The following is a 14,560-nucleotide window of genomic DNA, read 5'->3' as shown; positions in this document are numbered from 1 at the left end:
AGCTTTCTTAGAGAGTTAAAGGGCACCAAGCCCTTTAGGGCTTTTAACTTTAACTCTCTTCTTTAGCAGACTAAAGAAGTACTAGGATATGAACTGTAGAACAGCAGATAGAGACACCTTTTTGATGAAGTTTGTAATGAAAAGGAGCAGAGAAATGTAACCAAAACATCATACAGACATTAAATTTAGGAAAAGTGACCTTTGTGTATATCTTTTAAAACAAAATTAACAAAGTAAAAAATCATATTATATATGATCTGGATAAGCCTTTTCTAGCTAATATGTCTTGGTCTTCCTATTTTAAGTATATACAGACCTACCATTCTTTTTAAATAGCTTCCTAATGTTTGGTTGTACAGTTATCGGGTCCCTTACTGGTGGATACTTAGCTGTTTTCACTGTATTGTTAATGTAAATACTATGGGGAAAGTTGTGCTGCATATGTTTTTGCCATCGTTTTGAAAGTATATCCCTAGGGTAGATAGCACTAAAGCTGCAATCTTCTGTCAGTTTGACTAATACTGTGAGCTCTCTTTCCAAAAAGATTACATCTGTTCATACACCCACATGTAAGTAAATGCCTGTTTTTCCACACTTACACTGAAGGTGCTATTATCAGACTTTTAAACTTTTGGCAATTTGATAGGTAAGACAAAAATGGCATCTGCATTTCCTTAATTAAGATGACGTTGTGTGTCATTTCTTTATCTTTACACATCGTTTCTTTTTTATGGATTTCTGCAGTACTTTTAATATTGAAAGAGTATTTATTGTAAGAGAATAAAAATGCCAGTAACACTTCATTATATTGGATAACATTACAAAGAACTCCAGTTTTCCAAACTCTTTTAAATAGTTCAGATGGCCCCTAGGCCCACCCGTGCCCATGTAACTGGAAAGGAGGGAAAACAGAGATTAGGGGCCTACTGTGTGCCTCACTCCATCCAGGCACTACCTGTGTTGATTCCTCCTATTCCAGTTTTAAAGTTGGAGCAATAGAATTAGAAATAGCTCAGGGCGCCTGGGTGGCTCAGTCCGTTAAGCGTCTGCCTTCGGCTCAGGTCAGGATCCCAGGGTCCTGGGATCAAGTCCTGCATCAGGCTCCTTGCTCAACAGGGAGCTTGCTTCTCTCTCTGTCAGCTTCTATCTCTGCTTGTGTTCTCTCTCTCTCTGACAAATAAATGAATTTAAAAAAATTTAGAAACTCCCTTTGGAGGGAAAAAAAAAAGAATTAGAAATAGCCCCTCCTTGGGAATAATAATTTGGTATAGTTAACAATAAATAATCTCAAATGACAAATATTTTCTCTGGTTTATTTTTAGTCAAATAACTATTACTCTATGGAGTATGTGATCCCATGTAATTTACTGTGTAAGCTGGGTGAACAAAGAGAAGTAGGCTGTGCATATCCTAGTTGTTTTTTTTTTTTAAGTTTTTATTTTAATTCCAGTTAGTTAACATACCATGTCATACTAGTTTTAGAAGTGTACAATGTAGTAATTCAGTACTTCCATTCAGCAGCTGGTGCTCACCATGACAAGTGCACTCCTTAATCCCCATGGACTATTTCACCCCTTCCCCCCACCCCCCATCACCTCCCCTCTGGTAATCCTCAGTTTGTCCTTTATACTTGAGAGTCTGTTTCTTTTTTTCTTTTTTTCTTTTTTTTTTTAAGATTTTATTTATTTATTTATTTATTTGAGAGAGAGAGAGAGAAAGAGCATAAGTAGGGTGGGGGCAGAGAAAGAGGGAGAGAATCTCAAGCAGACTCTGCACTGAGCGTAGAGCCCAAAACAGGGCTTGATCTCAGGACCCATTAGATCATGACCCAAACCCAAACCAAGGGTCGGGTACTCAACTGACTGAGCCACCCAGGTGCTCTAAGAGTCTTTTTTTCAACTTTTCTCTGTCTCTGTCTTTTTTCCCCTTTGATCATTTGTTTCTTAAATTCCACATATGAGTAAAACCGTATAATATCTGTCTTTCTCTGACTTACTTATTTCACTTAGCATTATTTACATACACACACACACACACCCCATATCTTTATCCACTCCTTAATCAGTGGACACTTAGGCTGCTTGCATAATTTGGTTATTGTAAATAATGCTTTTGTAAACATAGAAGTACATGTTTCCCTTTGAATTAGTGTTTTTATATTCTTTGGATAAATACCCAGTAGTGCAATTGCTAGATTATAGGGTAGTTGTATTTTTAACTTTGGAGGAACCTCCATACTGTTTTTCACAGTGGCTGCGCCAGCTTGCGTTCCCACCAATAGTGTATAAGTGTTCCTCTTTCTCCACATCCTTGCCAACACCTGCTGTTTCTTGTGCTGTTGATTTTAGCCATTCTGACGGGTTTGAGGTGATATCTCATTATAGTTTTTTTTTAAGATTTTATTTATTTATTTGAGAGAGAGACAGTGAGAGAGAGCATGAGAGTTGAGAAGGTCAGAGGGAGAAGCAGACTCCCCGTTTTGCTGGGAGCCTGATGCGGGACTTGATCCTAGGACTCCAGGACCGTGACCTGAGCCAAAGGCAGTTGCTTAACTAACTGAGCCACCCAGGCGCCCTCACTGTAGTTTTGATTTGCATTTCCCTTGATGATAAGTGATGATGAGCATCTTTTCATGTGTCTGTTGGCCATCTTGTGTGTCTTTGGAGAAATGTCTGTTCATATCATCTGCCCATGTTTTAATTGGATTATTTGGTTTTTGGTTCTTGAGTTTTATCAGTTTATCAGTTTTATCAGTATGTGGATACTAACCCATTATTGGATATGTCATTTGCAAATATCTTCCATTCCATAAGTTGTCTTTTAGTTTTGTTGATTGTTTCCTTTGCTGTGCAGAAACTTTTTGTTTTAAAGTAGTCCCAGTAGTTTATTTTTGCTCTTGTTTCCCTTGCCTTAGAAGACCAGGAAGAGGTTACTATAGCCCGTGTCATAGAAGTTACTGTGTGTGTTCTCTTTTAGGATTTTTGTGGTTTCTAGTCTCACATTTAGATCTTTAATTCATTTTGAATTTATTTTTGTGTATGAAACATGGTCCAGTTTCTTTCTTTTACATGGTGCTATCCAGTTTTTCCAACACCATTTGTTGAGGAGACTTTTTCCCATTAGATATTCTTTCCTGCTTTGTTGAAGATTAGTTGACCATATTAATGGCCAACTTATGTTGACCGTTATAAATGGTAGGTAGGTAGGTAGATTCATTTCTGGGTTTTCTATTCTGTTCATTGATCTGTGTGTCTGTTTTTGTGCCAGTACCATACGGTTTCAATTATTGCAGCTTTAATTTAACTTGAAGTCCAGAATTGTGATGCCTCCAGCTTTGCTTTGCTTTTTCAAGATTGCTTTGGCTATTTGGGATCTTTTGTGGTTCCATACACATTTTAGAATTGATGTTCTAGTTCTGAGAAAAATGATGTTGCGATTTTGATAGGGATTGCATTAAATGTGTAGATTGCTTAGGATAGAGTATAGGCATTTTAACAAGATTTGTTCTTTTAATCCATTAGAATGGGATGTCTTCCCATTTCTTTGTGTCATCTTCAGTTTCTTTCATTAGTGTTTTATAGTTTTCAGAGTACGGGTCTTTCACTTCTTTGGCTAGGTTTATTCCTGGGTATCTTTTTGGTGCAGTTGTAAATGGGATTGTTTTCTTAATTTCTTTTGCTGCAGTTTCATTATTGGTTTATAGAAGTGTAGAAGATTTCTGCACATTGATTTTTGTATCCTGTGACTTTGCTAAATTCGTGTAGTAGTTTTTCGGTGGAGTCTTTCAGATTTTCTTTATGTAGTATCATGTCTGCAAATAGGGAAAGTTTTACTGCTTACTTACTGACTTAGATGCCTTTTTTTCCTTTTTGTTGTCTGATTGCTGTGCCTAGGACTTCTAGAACTATGTTGAGTAAAAGTAGTGAGAGTGAATATCCTTGTTTTGTTTCTGTCCTCTCCGTTTTTTCCCATTAAGGATGATACGGGCTGTGGTTTTTTTCATATATGGCCTTTATTATGTTGAGTTGTGTTCCCTCTAAACCTAATTTGTTGAGGGTTTCTATCATAAATGGATGTTGTACTTTGTCAAATGCTTTTTCTCCATCTGTTGAAATGATCATATGGTTCTTTTCCTTTATCTTATTGATGTGACATTGGTTGATGTGCAAATGTGAATTACCCTGGAAACCCAGGAATAAATTCCACTTGCTTGTGGTGAATGATTTTTTCTAATGTGTTGCTGGATTCAGTTTGCTAGTATTTTGTTGAGAATTTTACATCTACATTCATCAGGGATATTGGGCTATAGATCTCTTTTTTAGTGGTGTCTTTCTCTGGTTTTGTTAAGAGAATAATGCTGCCTCATAGGATGAATATGGAAGTTTTCCTTTTCTGTTTTTTGGAATAGTTTGAGAAGAATAGCTATTAACTCTTTCTTTAAGTGTTTGGTAGAATTTGCCCGTGAAGCCATCTGGTCCTGGACTTTTGTTTGTTGGCAGTTTTTTTATTCCTGATTCCATTTCTTTGCTGGTTATCAGTCTGTTCAATTTTTCTATTTCTTACTGTTTCAGTTTTGGTAGTTTGTTTGTTTCTAGGAATTTATCTACTTCCTCTAGGTTGTCTGGGTTTGTTGGCATATAGTTTTTCATAATACTCACATATAATTGTTTGTATTTCTGTTGTGTTGGTTTTTATTTCTCCTCTCTCATTTGTGATTTTGAGTCCTTTCTCTTTTTTACTTGGTAAGGCTGGCTGGAGGTTTATCGATTTAATTGATACTGATTGATATTGAACTAGTTGCTGGTTTCATTGGTCTGTTCTATTGTTTTTTTAGTTTCTGTATCACTTATTTCTGTTCTCATGTTTATTATTTCCTTTCTTCTTCTGGTTTTACGTTTTGTTTGTTCTTTTTATCCTAGCTCCTTTAGGTGTCAGATTAAGTTGTTTGAGGTTTTTCTTCTTGAGGTATGCCTATAATATTTTATACTTCTCTCTTAGAACCGCTTCTGCTGCATCCCAGAAGTTTTGGTCTGTTGTATTTTCATTTTCATTAGTTTCCATATACTTTTTAAATTTCTTCTTTTATTTCCTATTTGACCCATTCATTCACAGTAGCACATTATTTAACCTCCACATATCTGTGCTCTTTCCAGATTTTTTCCTGTGGTTGACTTTTAGTTTCATAGCATTGTGGTCAGAAAAGATGAATGGTATGACTTTCATCTTGAATTTGTTGAGGCTTGTTTTGTGGGCTAAATATGTGGTCTCTTCTGGAGAATGTTCCATATGTACTTGAAAAGAATGTGTTCTGCTGTTCTAGGCTGGAATGTTCTGAATATGTCTGTTAAATCCATCTGTTCCAAAGTGTCATTCAAAGCCACTGTTTCCTTGTTGATTTTCTGTTTAGATGATCTATTGATAAGAGGGGTGTTAAAGTCCCCTACTATTACTGTATTATTGATTAGTTCCTTTAGTGTTATTAACTGTTTTATGTATTTAGGTGTTCCCTTGTTGGGTGTGTAAATATTTACAGTTGTTATATCTTCTTGTTGGATTGTCTCTTTCGTTGTTATTATTAGGTCCTTCTTTATCTCTTGTTTCAGTCATTGGGTTTTTTGGTTTTTGTTTTTAAAGATTTTATTTATTTATTTGACAGAGATCACAAGTAGGCAGAGAGGCAGGCATAGAGAGAGAGAGAGGAGGAAGCAGGCTCCCTGCTAAGCGGAGAGCCCGATGTGGGCCTCGATCCCAGGACCCTGGGATCTTGACCTGAGCAGAAGGCAGAGTCTTTAACCCACTGAGCCACCGAGGTGCCCCTACAATCTTTGTTTTAAAGTATTTTGTCCAATGTAAGTATTGCTACTCTGGCTTTCTTTTGACATCCATTTGCAGGATAGATATTTCTCTATCCCCTCATTTTCAATCTGCAGGTATCTTTAGGTCTAAAATGAGTCTCTTATAGGCAGCATATAGATGGGTCTCATTTTTTTTTTTAATCTATCCCATCACCATATGTCTTTTGAATGGAGCATTTAGTCCATTTACATTCAGTATAATTATTGACAAATATGTTTTCATTGTCATTTTATTATGTTTTATGGTTGTTTCTGAAGGTATTCTCTGATCCTTTCTTGTCTTTCTCTCATGGTTTGCTGATTTTCTTTAGTGATGTATTTGATTTCATTCTCCTCATTCTTTGCATATTTATTAGTGGTTTTTGATATATGGTTATCTTTAGGTTTGCTTATAACCTCTTTTGCATGTAGCAGTCTATATAGTCATTTAAGTTTGAACTTATTCTTTTTGCCTTTCCTCCCCACATTTTAAGTATATGTTATAATATTATACATCTTTTTATTTTGTGAGTTCCTTGACTGGTTTTTTTAAAGATTTTATTTATTTCTTTACTTGAGAGAGAGAGAGAGAGAATGAGAGCGAGAACATGAGGAGGGAAGGGGCAGAGAGAGCAGCAGACCCCCTGCTGAGCAAGGAGCCCAACGCGGGACTTGATCCTGGGACTCCAGGATCATGAGCTGAGCTGAAGGCAGTTGCTCAACCAACTGAGCTACCCAGGCGCCCCACCTTGACTGATTTTTTAACAGAAATATTCATTTTTATTGCTTTTGTGTTTCTTACCTTTATACTGTCACTTTTGCTCTCCTTTCCAGTCAGAGTCCCCTTTAATATTTCTTGTAGGGCTGGTTTACTGATCATGAACTCCCTTGTTTTTTGTTTGTCTCTATCTCTCTTTTCTGAATGATAGCCTTACTAAATAGTGTATTCTCTGCAGCAGATTTTCCCCATTTAGCACTTTGAATATATCATGCCACTGTCTTCTGGCTTGGAAGTTATCTGCTGAAAAATCTCCTGCTAACCTTATGAGTTTTCCCTTGTAAGTTACTGCCTTCTTTTGTCTTGTTCCTTTTAAGACTTTTTCTTTATTATTATATTTTGCCAGTTTAATTACAATATGTCTTAGTGTGGATCTGCTTTTGTTGATTTTGGTGGGAGTTCTTTCTTCAAATAAATTTTCTGTCCCCTCTTGTCTCTCTCCGTCTTCTGAGACTCCTATAATAAGAATGTTATTACATTTGATAGAGTCACTGAGTGCCCGAAGACTATTCTCATTTTGCATAATTGTTTTTGTCTCCTTTGTTCAGCCCGATTACTTTCCATTACTCAGTCTCCTTAGACCACTCATTCCTTCTTCCTCTTCTTCCATCCTGCTGTTCATTCCCTCAAGCATGTTTCTCATTTCATTTATTGTACTCTTTATTTCTGCTGTGCTATTCCTTCTCTCTCTCTGCTAAGGGTCTCACTGATGTCCTCCACTCTTTTCTCAGATCCAGTGAGTATCTTTATGATCATTAGTTCAAATTCTTTATTGGGCATGTTACTTATATCTGTTTTGCTTAGATTTCTGGCCCTGTCCTTGTTCTCTACTTTAGGATAAATTTCTGTTTTCTCATTTTGTCTAACTCTCTGTGCCTCTTTCTCTGTGTTAGGAAAGTCAGCTACAGCTCACATTCTTGAGGGTAATGGCCATATGAAGAAGAGGTCCTGTGGTGCCCTGCACTGTGTCCCCTATTCCCCAAGGCCTGGCACTTCCGGGAGTATATGCTTCTGGGAGTATATGCTGCATATGGTCTGCTCTTTTGTCCTAGCCATTTTATCCTTCAGGCTAGTTATCTGCAGAGGCTCTTTGCCAGTTGTGGGCAGTGTTAGGTCCCTGGCCTGAATGTAGTACGTTTTAACTAGGTGTGCTGTGGTCAGTTTGTGAAATGAGACCTTTTGCCCCCACTGCCAGAACTAAAGCTCTGCAAAACTCCTGCCTCTGGAGATGGCAGCGTGAGCCAGACTTTTGGTTCAGTATTGGGGAGAGGGTTTCTGCTTGCTGGGACTGAGGCAGGCCCACCAGAGTTTGTGCATGCACAGAGTGGGGAGGGGTCTCGGGTTGGGGAGGGGTCTCGGGTTAGGCAAGTTCGGTAGTGAGTGTCAAGTGTTGGGTGTCAGTGCTGTGCTGGTTCCCACAGGTAGTCCTGCGCTTGTGTTTCCGGGGCAGGGGAGGGAAATGGTGCTGGCCAGTTCCTTGTTTCCAGAGGAGTCTCTCTCTGTGAATGCTCTCTCTGGGATGTGCTCCAAGATGAGCAAATGACCTTCACACTGTATGCCACAGGCACTTTTCAGATTGCTGTTACCATGCTGCACGCTTGCCTGCCTTCTCTCCAAGAGCAGGGCAATGCCCTCAGGGCGTCTTCCAGCCAAGCCTGCTGATTTTTGAAACTCCATTACCAGAAGTCATGAAATTCAGCCCCTCTTGCTTTCCAAGACAATTAGATGGGGATTTGTTTTCCCCTGCACTCCCCAGTGTGTTAGTATGTCTCTCCCCCTCTCCCTGACCACTGCTCCCTCCCCACCACAGCAGCTGACATCCATTTCTCTCCCAAACCACCTCTTCACACTTTCTACCTTCTTCATTGTGGCCTCTCCTCTACCTTTAGTTGTGTGGTTTGTTCTGCCAGTCTTCAGCTTGATTTCTGGTGTATCTAGGATGACTCTTCCCCAAAGATTTTATTTATTTATTTGACAGACAAGAGATCACAAGTAGGCAGAGAGGCAGGCATCGAGAGAGAGGAGGAAGCAGGCTCTCTGCTGAGCAGAGAGCCCAATGATGTGGGGCTCCATCCCAGAATCCTGGGATCAGGACCCTAGGATCATGACCTGACTCAAAGGCAGAGGCTTTAACCCACTGAGCCACCCAGGCGCCCCTATTTAGGATGATTTGGTAGTTATCTAGTTGTATTTGTGGGTCAAGGTGAGCCTAGGGTGGTCCTACTTTGCTGCCATCTTCTTAACTCCCACATCCTAGTTCTTTAAAGTGGCTTATCTGTGACCCCTCCCCTGCCTCATATCCTCATCTCAAAGAGTTTGTAACTCTAAAACCACTCACCAAATCAACACCAGACCACAAGGAGCTCCTGCGGGTAGCAACTAATGCAGAATTCATAACTTACTCCTTTTCTGGCATCTCTTGCTTGCTTTATAATTGAGGTTTTTTTTTTTTTTTTTTTACGAATACCAGGCAGGCTGCTAGGATTAATGTCTACTGTAACAAGAAGGTAGTTCTATAGGGTTAATCGTAAGTAGAATTTTATGAAAATGCTTTATTTTTAAAATATAATTTATATTTTAAAAATTTTGGTTGCTTAGTTGGGCATAAAATGGTAGCTCCAGTGGACTTTGTGTTTCTTTGATGAATGGAAGGTGAACCGTTCCCTCGTTTGCAGGACTCACACATTTTAGAAATATTTTTAGTGATAGTGGCTGAAACGTATATACCTCAAACCTTTGAGTGTTAGTCAAGACTTTTCTGTATTGTACATTTTTTAATGGTTAAGATAAATGGCCAAAAAAAAAAAAAAAAAGAAAGATGGTAAATCTCAGTTAAAGTACCTCTGGGAAGATTAAGAGAGGCACTGACATTTAAGAAACCATTTCAAGTTGAAAGCATTGTTCTGCTCCGATAGTTAGTGTTTTGGTATTCATTCATTCATTCTACAGTGTTGAGTATGTGTCAGATCTGCAAATGAGGCCTCTTAGAGCAGACCTCCAGTGGAGGAGTCCAAGATGCAAATAAATAATGTTAATATAGCACCAGTGTATATTAAAGATTCGAACAAAATACAGTAGTTTCCAAAATATTTTATTTATTTGTTTTTTAAAGAATTTATTTATGGGGGCACCTGGGTGGCTCAGCCATTAAGCATCTGCCTTCAACTTGGGTCACAATCCCAGGGTCCTGGGATGGAGCCCTGTATCAGGCTCCCTGCTTGGTGAAAAGCCTGCTTCTCCCTCTCCAACTCCCACTGCTTGTGTTCCCTCTCTGGCTGTTTCTGTCCGTCAAATACATAAATAAAATCTTTTTTAAAAAAATAAATAAAAGATTTTTTTAATGTATTTGACAGAGAGAGAGCGGGCACAAGCAGGGATGTGGTAGGCAAAGGGAGAGGGAGAAGACGGCTCCTTGAGGAACAAAAAACCCGATTCGAGGCTTGATCCCAGGACCCTGGAATTATGACCTGAGCCAAAAGCAGATGCTTAACCGACTTAGCACCCCAAAATATTTTAATTTCAACTTAAAATTGTGGGCATTGCGGGCGCCTGGGTGGCTCAGTGGGTTGAGCCGCTGCCTTCGGCTCAGGTCATGATCTCAGAGTCCTGGGATCGAGTCCCGCATCGGGCTCTCTGCTCAGCGGAGAGCCTGCTTCCCTCTCTCTCTCTGCCTGCCTCTCCATCTACTTGTGATTTCTCTCTGTCAAATAAATAAATAAAATCTTAAAAAAAAAAAAAAAAAAAAAAAAAAAAAAAAAAATTGTGGGCATTGGTTCTAAAACATATTGCTTATTTAAAAAACAATTACATACTTTTTATTCTAATCCTATGTTCTTTATTTTATCTGAGTTTTAAAGACTTAATTTAAGCTACAGACTTAAAAGTTAGTTCTTAGTTTATTCAGGGTAAGATGGACCAGTGTGTACTCTGTACCAAAGATGTACTGTGGACTATTTACCATTTCTTTCTTCGGTGGCCACAATCTGTCCATTCTTTTTTTTTTTTTTTTTTTAATTTATTTGACACAGAGAGAGAGATCACAAGTAGGCAGGCAGAGAGAGAGGGGGAAGCAGGCTTCCTGCAGAGCAGAGAGCCCGATGCGGGATCAGGACCTGAGCTGAAGGCAGAGGATAAACCCACTGAGCCACTCAGGCACCCGCAGTCTGTCCATTCTTCATTCCCCTTAACCATAATCATTTTTGCTAAAATGTGTCCCCTTGATCCCAAGTGTATGAATCTATCAAAATAAATACAGTTAGCTTAAATCCATAGCAGAAAGCCCAGAGAGCTCTGTATACAAAAAGCCCACATTATTTAGGCTTATTTATTTATTTATTCTACTAAAGGCTATGAAGGAAATTTAGGTTTTTTACCCACTAAAAATCTGCTTTAAAAAGAGTTGGGCTTGGGGCGCCTGAGTGGTTCAGTTGCTTAAGTGTCTGTCTTTCGCTCAGGTCATGATCTCAGGGTCCTGGGATCAACCCTTGCATCAGGCTCCCTGATCAATGGGGAGAGCCTGCTTCCCCATCTTCCTCTGCCCCTCTGTCCCTGCCCCTGCTTATATTCCCTCTCTCTGTCGAATATACATAAAATCTTTAAAGAAAAAAAAACTTTTTGGGGCGCCTGGGTGGCTCAGTGGATTAAGCCGCTGCCTTCGGCTCAGGTCATGATCTCAGTGTCCTGGGATCGAGCCCCGCATCGGGCTCTTTGCTCAGCGGGAGCCTGCTTCTCTCTCTCTCTCTGCCTGACTCTCCGCCTACTTGTGATTTCTCTCTCGGTCAAATAAATAATAAATAAAATCTTTAAAAAAAAAAAAAACTTTTTAATTGTGTTACCAATTTTCCCCATTCCTATTACTACTTATCTTCTCTTTGACCAAGTGCTTGCTGTTTGGAGAAGCCTAGTCATTTCATTTTGGTAATAGGGAAGGTCAGTGCACCTGTAAGAGCAGTTGCATTTCTGTGTCCAGTATGAAGAGCATGGAGTATGCATGCTCTGGTTTTCTTGTCACAGATAATAAATCACAAGCTAAATTTAAAGTACAATCTTATGGGGCCCCAGGGTGGCTCAGTTGTTAAGCAGCTGCCTTCGGCTCAGGTCATGATCCCAGGGTCCTGGGATCGAGCCCCACATCAAGCTCCCTGCTTGGCGGGAAGCCTGCTTCTCCCTCTCCCACTCCCTCTGCTTGTGTTCCTTCTCTCGCTGTGTCTCTGTCAAATAAATAAATAAATAATAAAATACAATCTTAGGGGTGCCTGGGTGGTGCAGTCAGTTAAGTGTTCACCTCTTGGTTTCAGCTCAGGTCATGATGTCAGGGTTGTGAGATCAAGCCCCATGTCAGGCTCCAAGCTCAGTGCAGAGTCTGCTTGAAATTCTCCCTCCCTCTCCCTACCCCTCCCACTTGTGTGCTTATGTTCTCTTCTTCTCTCTCAAATAAATCTTTTTTAAAAATACAATCTCTGCATGAGGCTCCTGGGTGGCTCAGTTCTTGGGCATCTGCCTTCAGTTCAGGTCATGATCCCAGGGTCCTGGGATCTAGCCCTGTGTCAGGCTCCCCACTGAGAGCCCACTTTTCCCTCTCTCTCTGTCTGATGCTCCTGCTACTCGTGCTCACTCTTTCTGTTAAATAAATAAAATCTTTAAAAATATGTATACAATCTCTGCAGACTTTGGTGCTATGTCCACAGTTTCATAGTTTCTCAAGTATTTCAGCTTATGCAGAATATATCTACTTATTTTTTAATTGTTTATATAAGAATCTATATTTGATATATTACTGAAATTGAAAATGTATTTGCTTATATTCTAAAAATATCAGAATACCAACCAAGGGAAATATCCCTGATCTATATGTATTTGTAGTTAAAATCTACGTATTTCCATAAATGCTAACAGTTGAGTCCATCTCTTCATCTCTTTATCTCATGAATGAAAATAGTAACAGCTCCCTATTTTCTAAGTTTAGATTTCAAGAAATATTTGTTGTGTAGAGATAAATAAAAGTCCACTGATCTAGGGTATTTTTAGTCTCTTAGGGAAGACAGGTCTATAAATAGATCATTGCAATATAGTGTGAAAGTTCAAAAATGAACATGTCAAAATCCAGAAGTAGCTCTAAGGAAGCAATGATTGATTAATTATTTGATTGGCAAAGAACAAGAAAGATAAAGCAGGGGTACCTGATTACACTTATGGCAGGTGGACAGAGTTAGGGCATTTCAGGAAGGAGACGAGTATATGCACAATTACAGAGATGGGAAATGGCTCCAGGTGCTCTGAGAGCTAGAAGTAATTTCGTACTGCTTATATAAAAGGCTGTAGGCACTGCCCAGAAACACCACTGAAGAGTAGACAGGGCCAAATCCAGAGGGACCTGTGTGCTTAGATTTTATTTTTTAGGCAGGGGAAAGATTTAAAGCAGGTGAGAGTCATAACCGTGTGTATTTTGGGATCACTCTGGCAGAATGGGTTGGAGGGACTGAGCATGTAAGGTAGGAAGACTAGGCAGAGGGAAAAGTAAGATCAGCGAACCACAAAGGAGAGAGACAGAGGAAAGGTAGGCGCCAGGACTGAGCTGAAAGCTGAACTGTTCAGGAGCTAGAAGGGTTAGCACTTGGTAACTGACCAGAGTTTGCTTTCTGTAACTTACATGGCTTTTTCCGCTTCTCCCCAGTTAATTCCTAATATTTTTATCTCTTGGTTTCAGATTAGTTACCCCATCCCTTAGACTATCCAGAGAGTGAAGAAGCTCTTTCCATATTTATTTTCCCTAAAGCCCAGCCTAACGCTGTGTTCTTTCTAGGTGAGATGGGCGGACCTGGAAGAAAAGAAGGACGCAGATAGGAAAAGGGCCATAGGTTTTGTGGTCGGACAGACTGATTGGGAGAAGATCACAGATGAAAGTGGTCACCTGGCTGAGAAAGCCCTCAATCGAACCAAATATATATGATACTTAGTTTTTGAACGGAGTCATTGTTCCTCTAAGGTAAGATTGCACAATCGTATAAATAGCCTACTGAGTGGTTGTTTTGAAGGGTTTGAGATAAAGGAGACAGCATGCTTTGCTAAAAATGCTTCCCTTGTATTATTTTCTGGTTCTTAAAACAGTAAGTATGTGCTTCTTGCCAACATTTATAGTGCACGGTGTTGGAAAAGGGGAAATTTTCTGCAACCTGGCTCCCTTAATACAAGAGTTGAGAAAAGCTTGGATTCTATAGATTTGAGGAGTGGAATGATGCGATACTAGAGTCTACTGGATTTTCTGCCTGCTGCTCCGTGGCATGACAGCCTTTTCTTTTCTTTCCAGGTGGTTCGCTTTGAGGTGATCTGAAGCCACGACCTCATGGAGCTTCGTTGTGTGTCACCTTGCCTTCCACGTTTCGATTTTTGTTTTGTTTCTACCACTTTAGTTTTTTAAAGTTCTCCAGTGTCCCCAAGAGGTATTAGAATCTTGCTGTACCCAAGCAAGACATTAATTTTTCTTTTTAACTATTTTGGGGAGGGAGGGAGTGATAGCTTAACTGCTGAAGCCAGGTGGAGGGTCTGCTGGAGGATTCCAACAGAAAACATTTCCTCCGCTGTACAATGTCACAGACTATCTCTATCATCATTGCTTTGTGGCTGTTTTTGTTTTTTACTGTATGTAACTGGTAGCTGATTGTACTAGGATTAAAAACAATAAACTTTCACGATAAAGCCGATGAGATTCATGGGCTATACAGCATGGGCCCCTTTCTCTTGTTTTCTTAACTTTATTTTTTACTGCTCTTTTAATATGGTGTGTTCTAATTACGTGCTAGCCGAACATCCAAAACCTCTTTCCGATTGAATGTTATATAGCTTAGTGACTCCATAGCACATACTGTAAGCACAAGGAGGGCTCTCAGTGATCTTTGTTTGATGGCTGATTTCATTCTCTATCTTTGCGCCTTGAAGACTTGAAGAGATG

General features: G+C 39.6%; 1 protein-coding gene across 1 annotated transcript in view; it reads left to right on the top strand.

Moving 5' to 3' along the window:
* YLPM1 (YLP motif containing 1) overlaps positions 1 to 14,335 on the top strand; it is a 76,866-nt gene extending 62,531 nt beyond the window's left edge. The window contains exons 20-21 of the mRNA XM_059373737.1: positions 13,415 to 13,597; positions 13,919 to 14,335. Coding sequence (XP_059229720.1) covers positions 13,415 to 13,561 — 147 coding nt within the window. The 3' untranslated portion in view covers positions 13,562 to 13,597; positions 13,919 to 14,335. The remainder of the gene's footprint in view (positions 1 to 13,414; positions 13,598 to 13,918) is intronic.
* Positions 14,336 to 14,560: the final 225 nt, after the last annotated feature.

This window comes from Mustela nigripes, chromosome 13 (genome assembly GCF_022355385.1).
Source record: "Mustela nigripes isolate SB6536 chromosome 13, MUSNIG.SB6536, whole genome shotgun sequence".
Taxonomy (NCBI): domain Eukaryota; kingdom Metazoa; phylum Chordata; class Mammalia; order Carnivora; family Mustelidae; genus Mustela; species Mustela nigripes.
The sequence above is the reverse complement of the archived record's forward strand: the minus strand, read 5'-3'. Positions and strand labels throughout refer to the sequence as shown.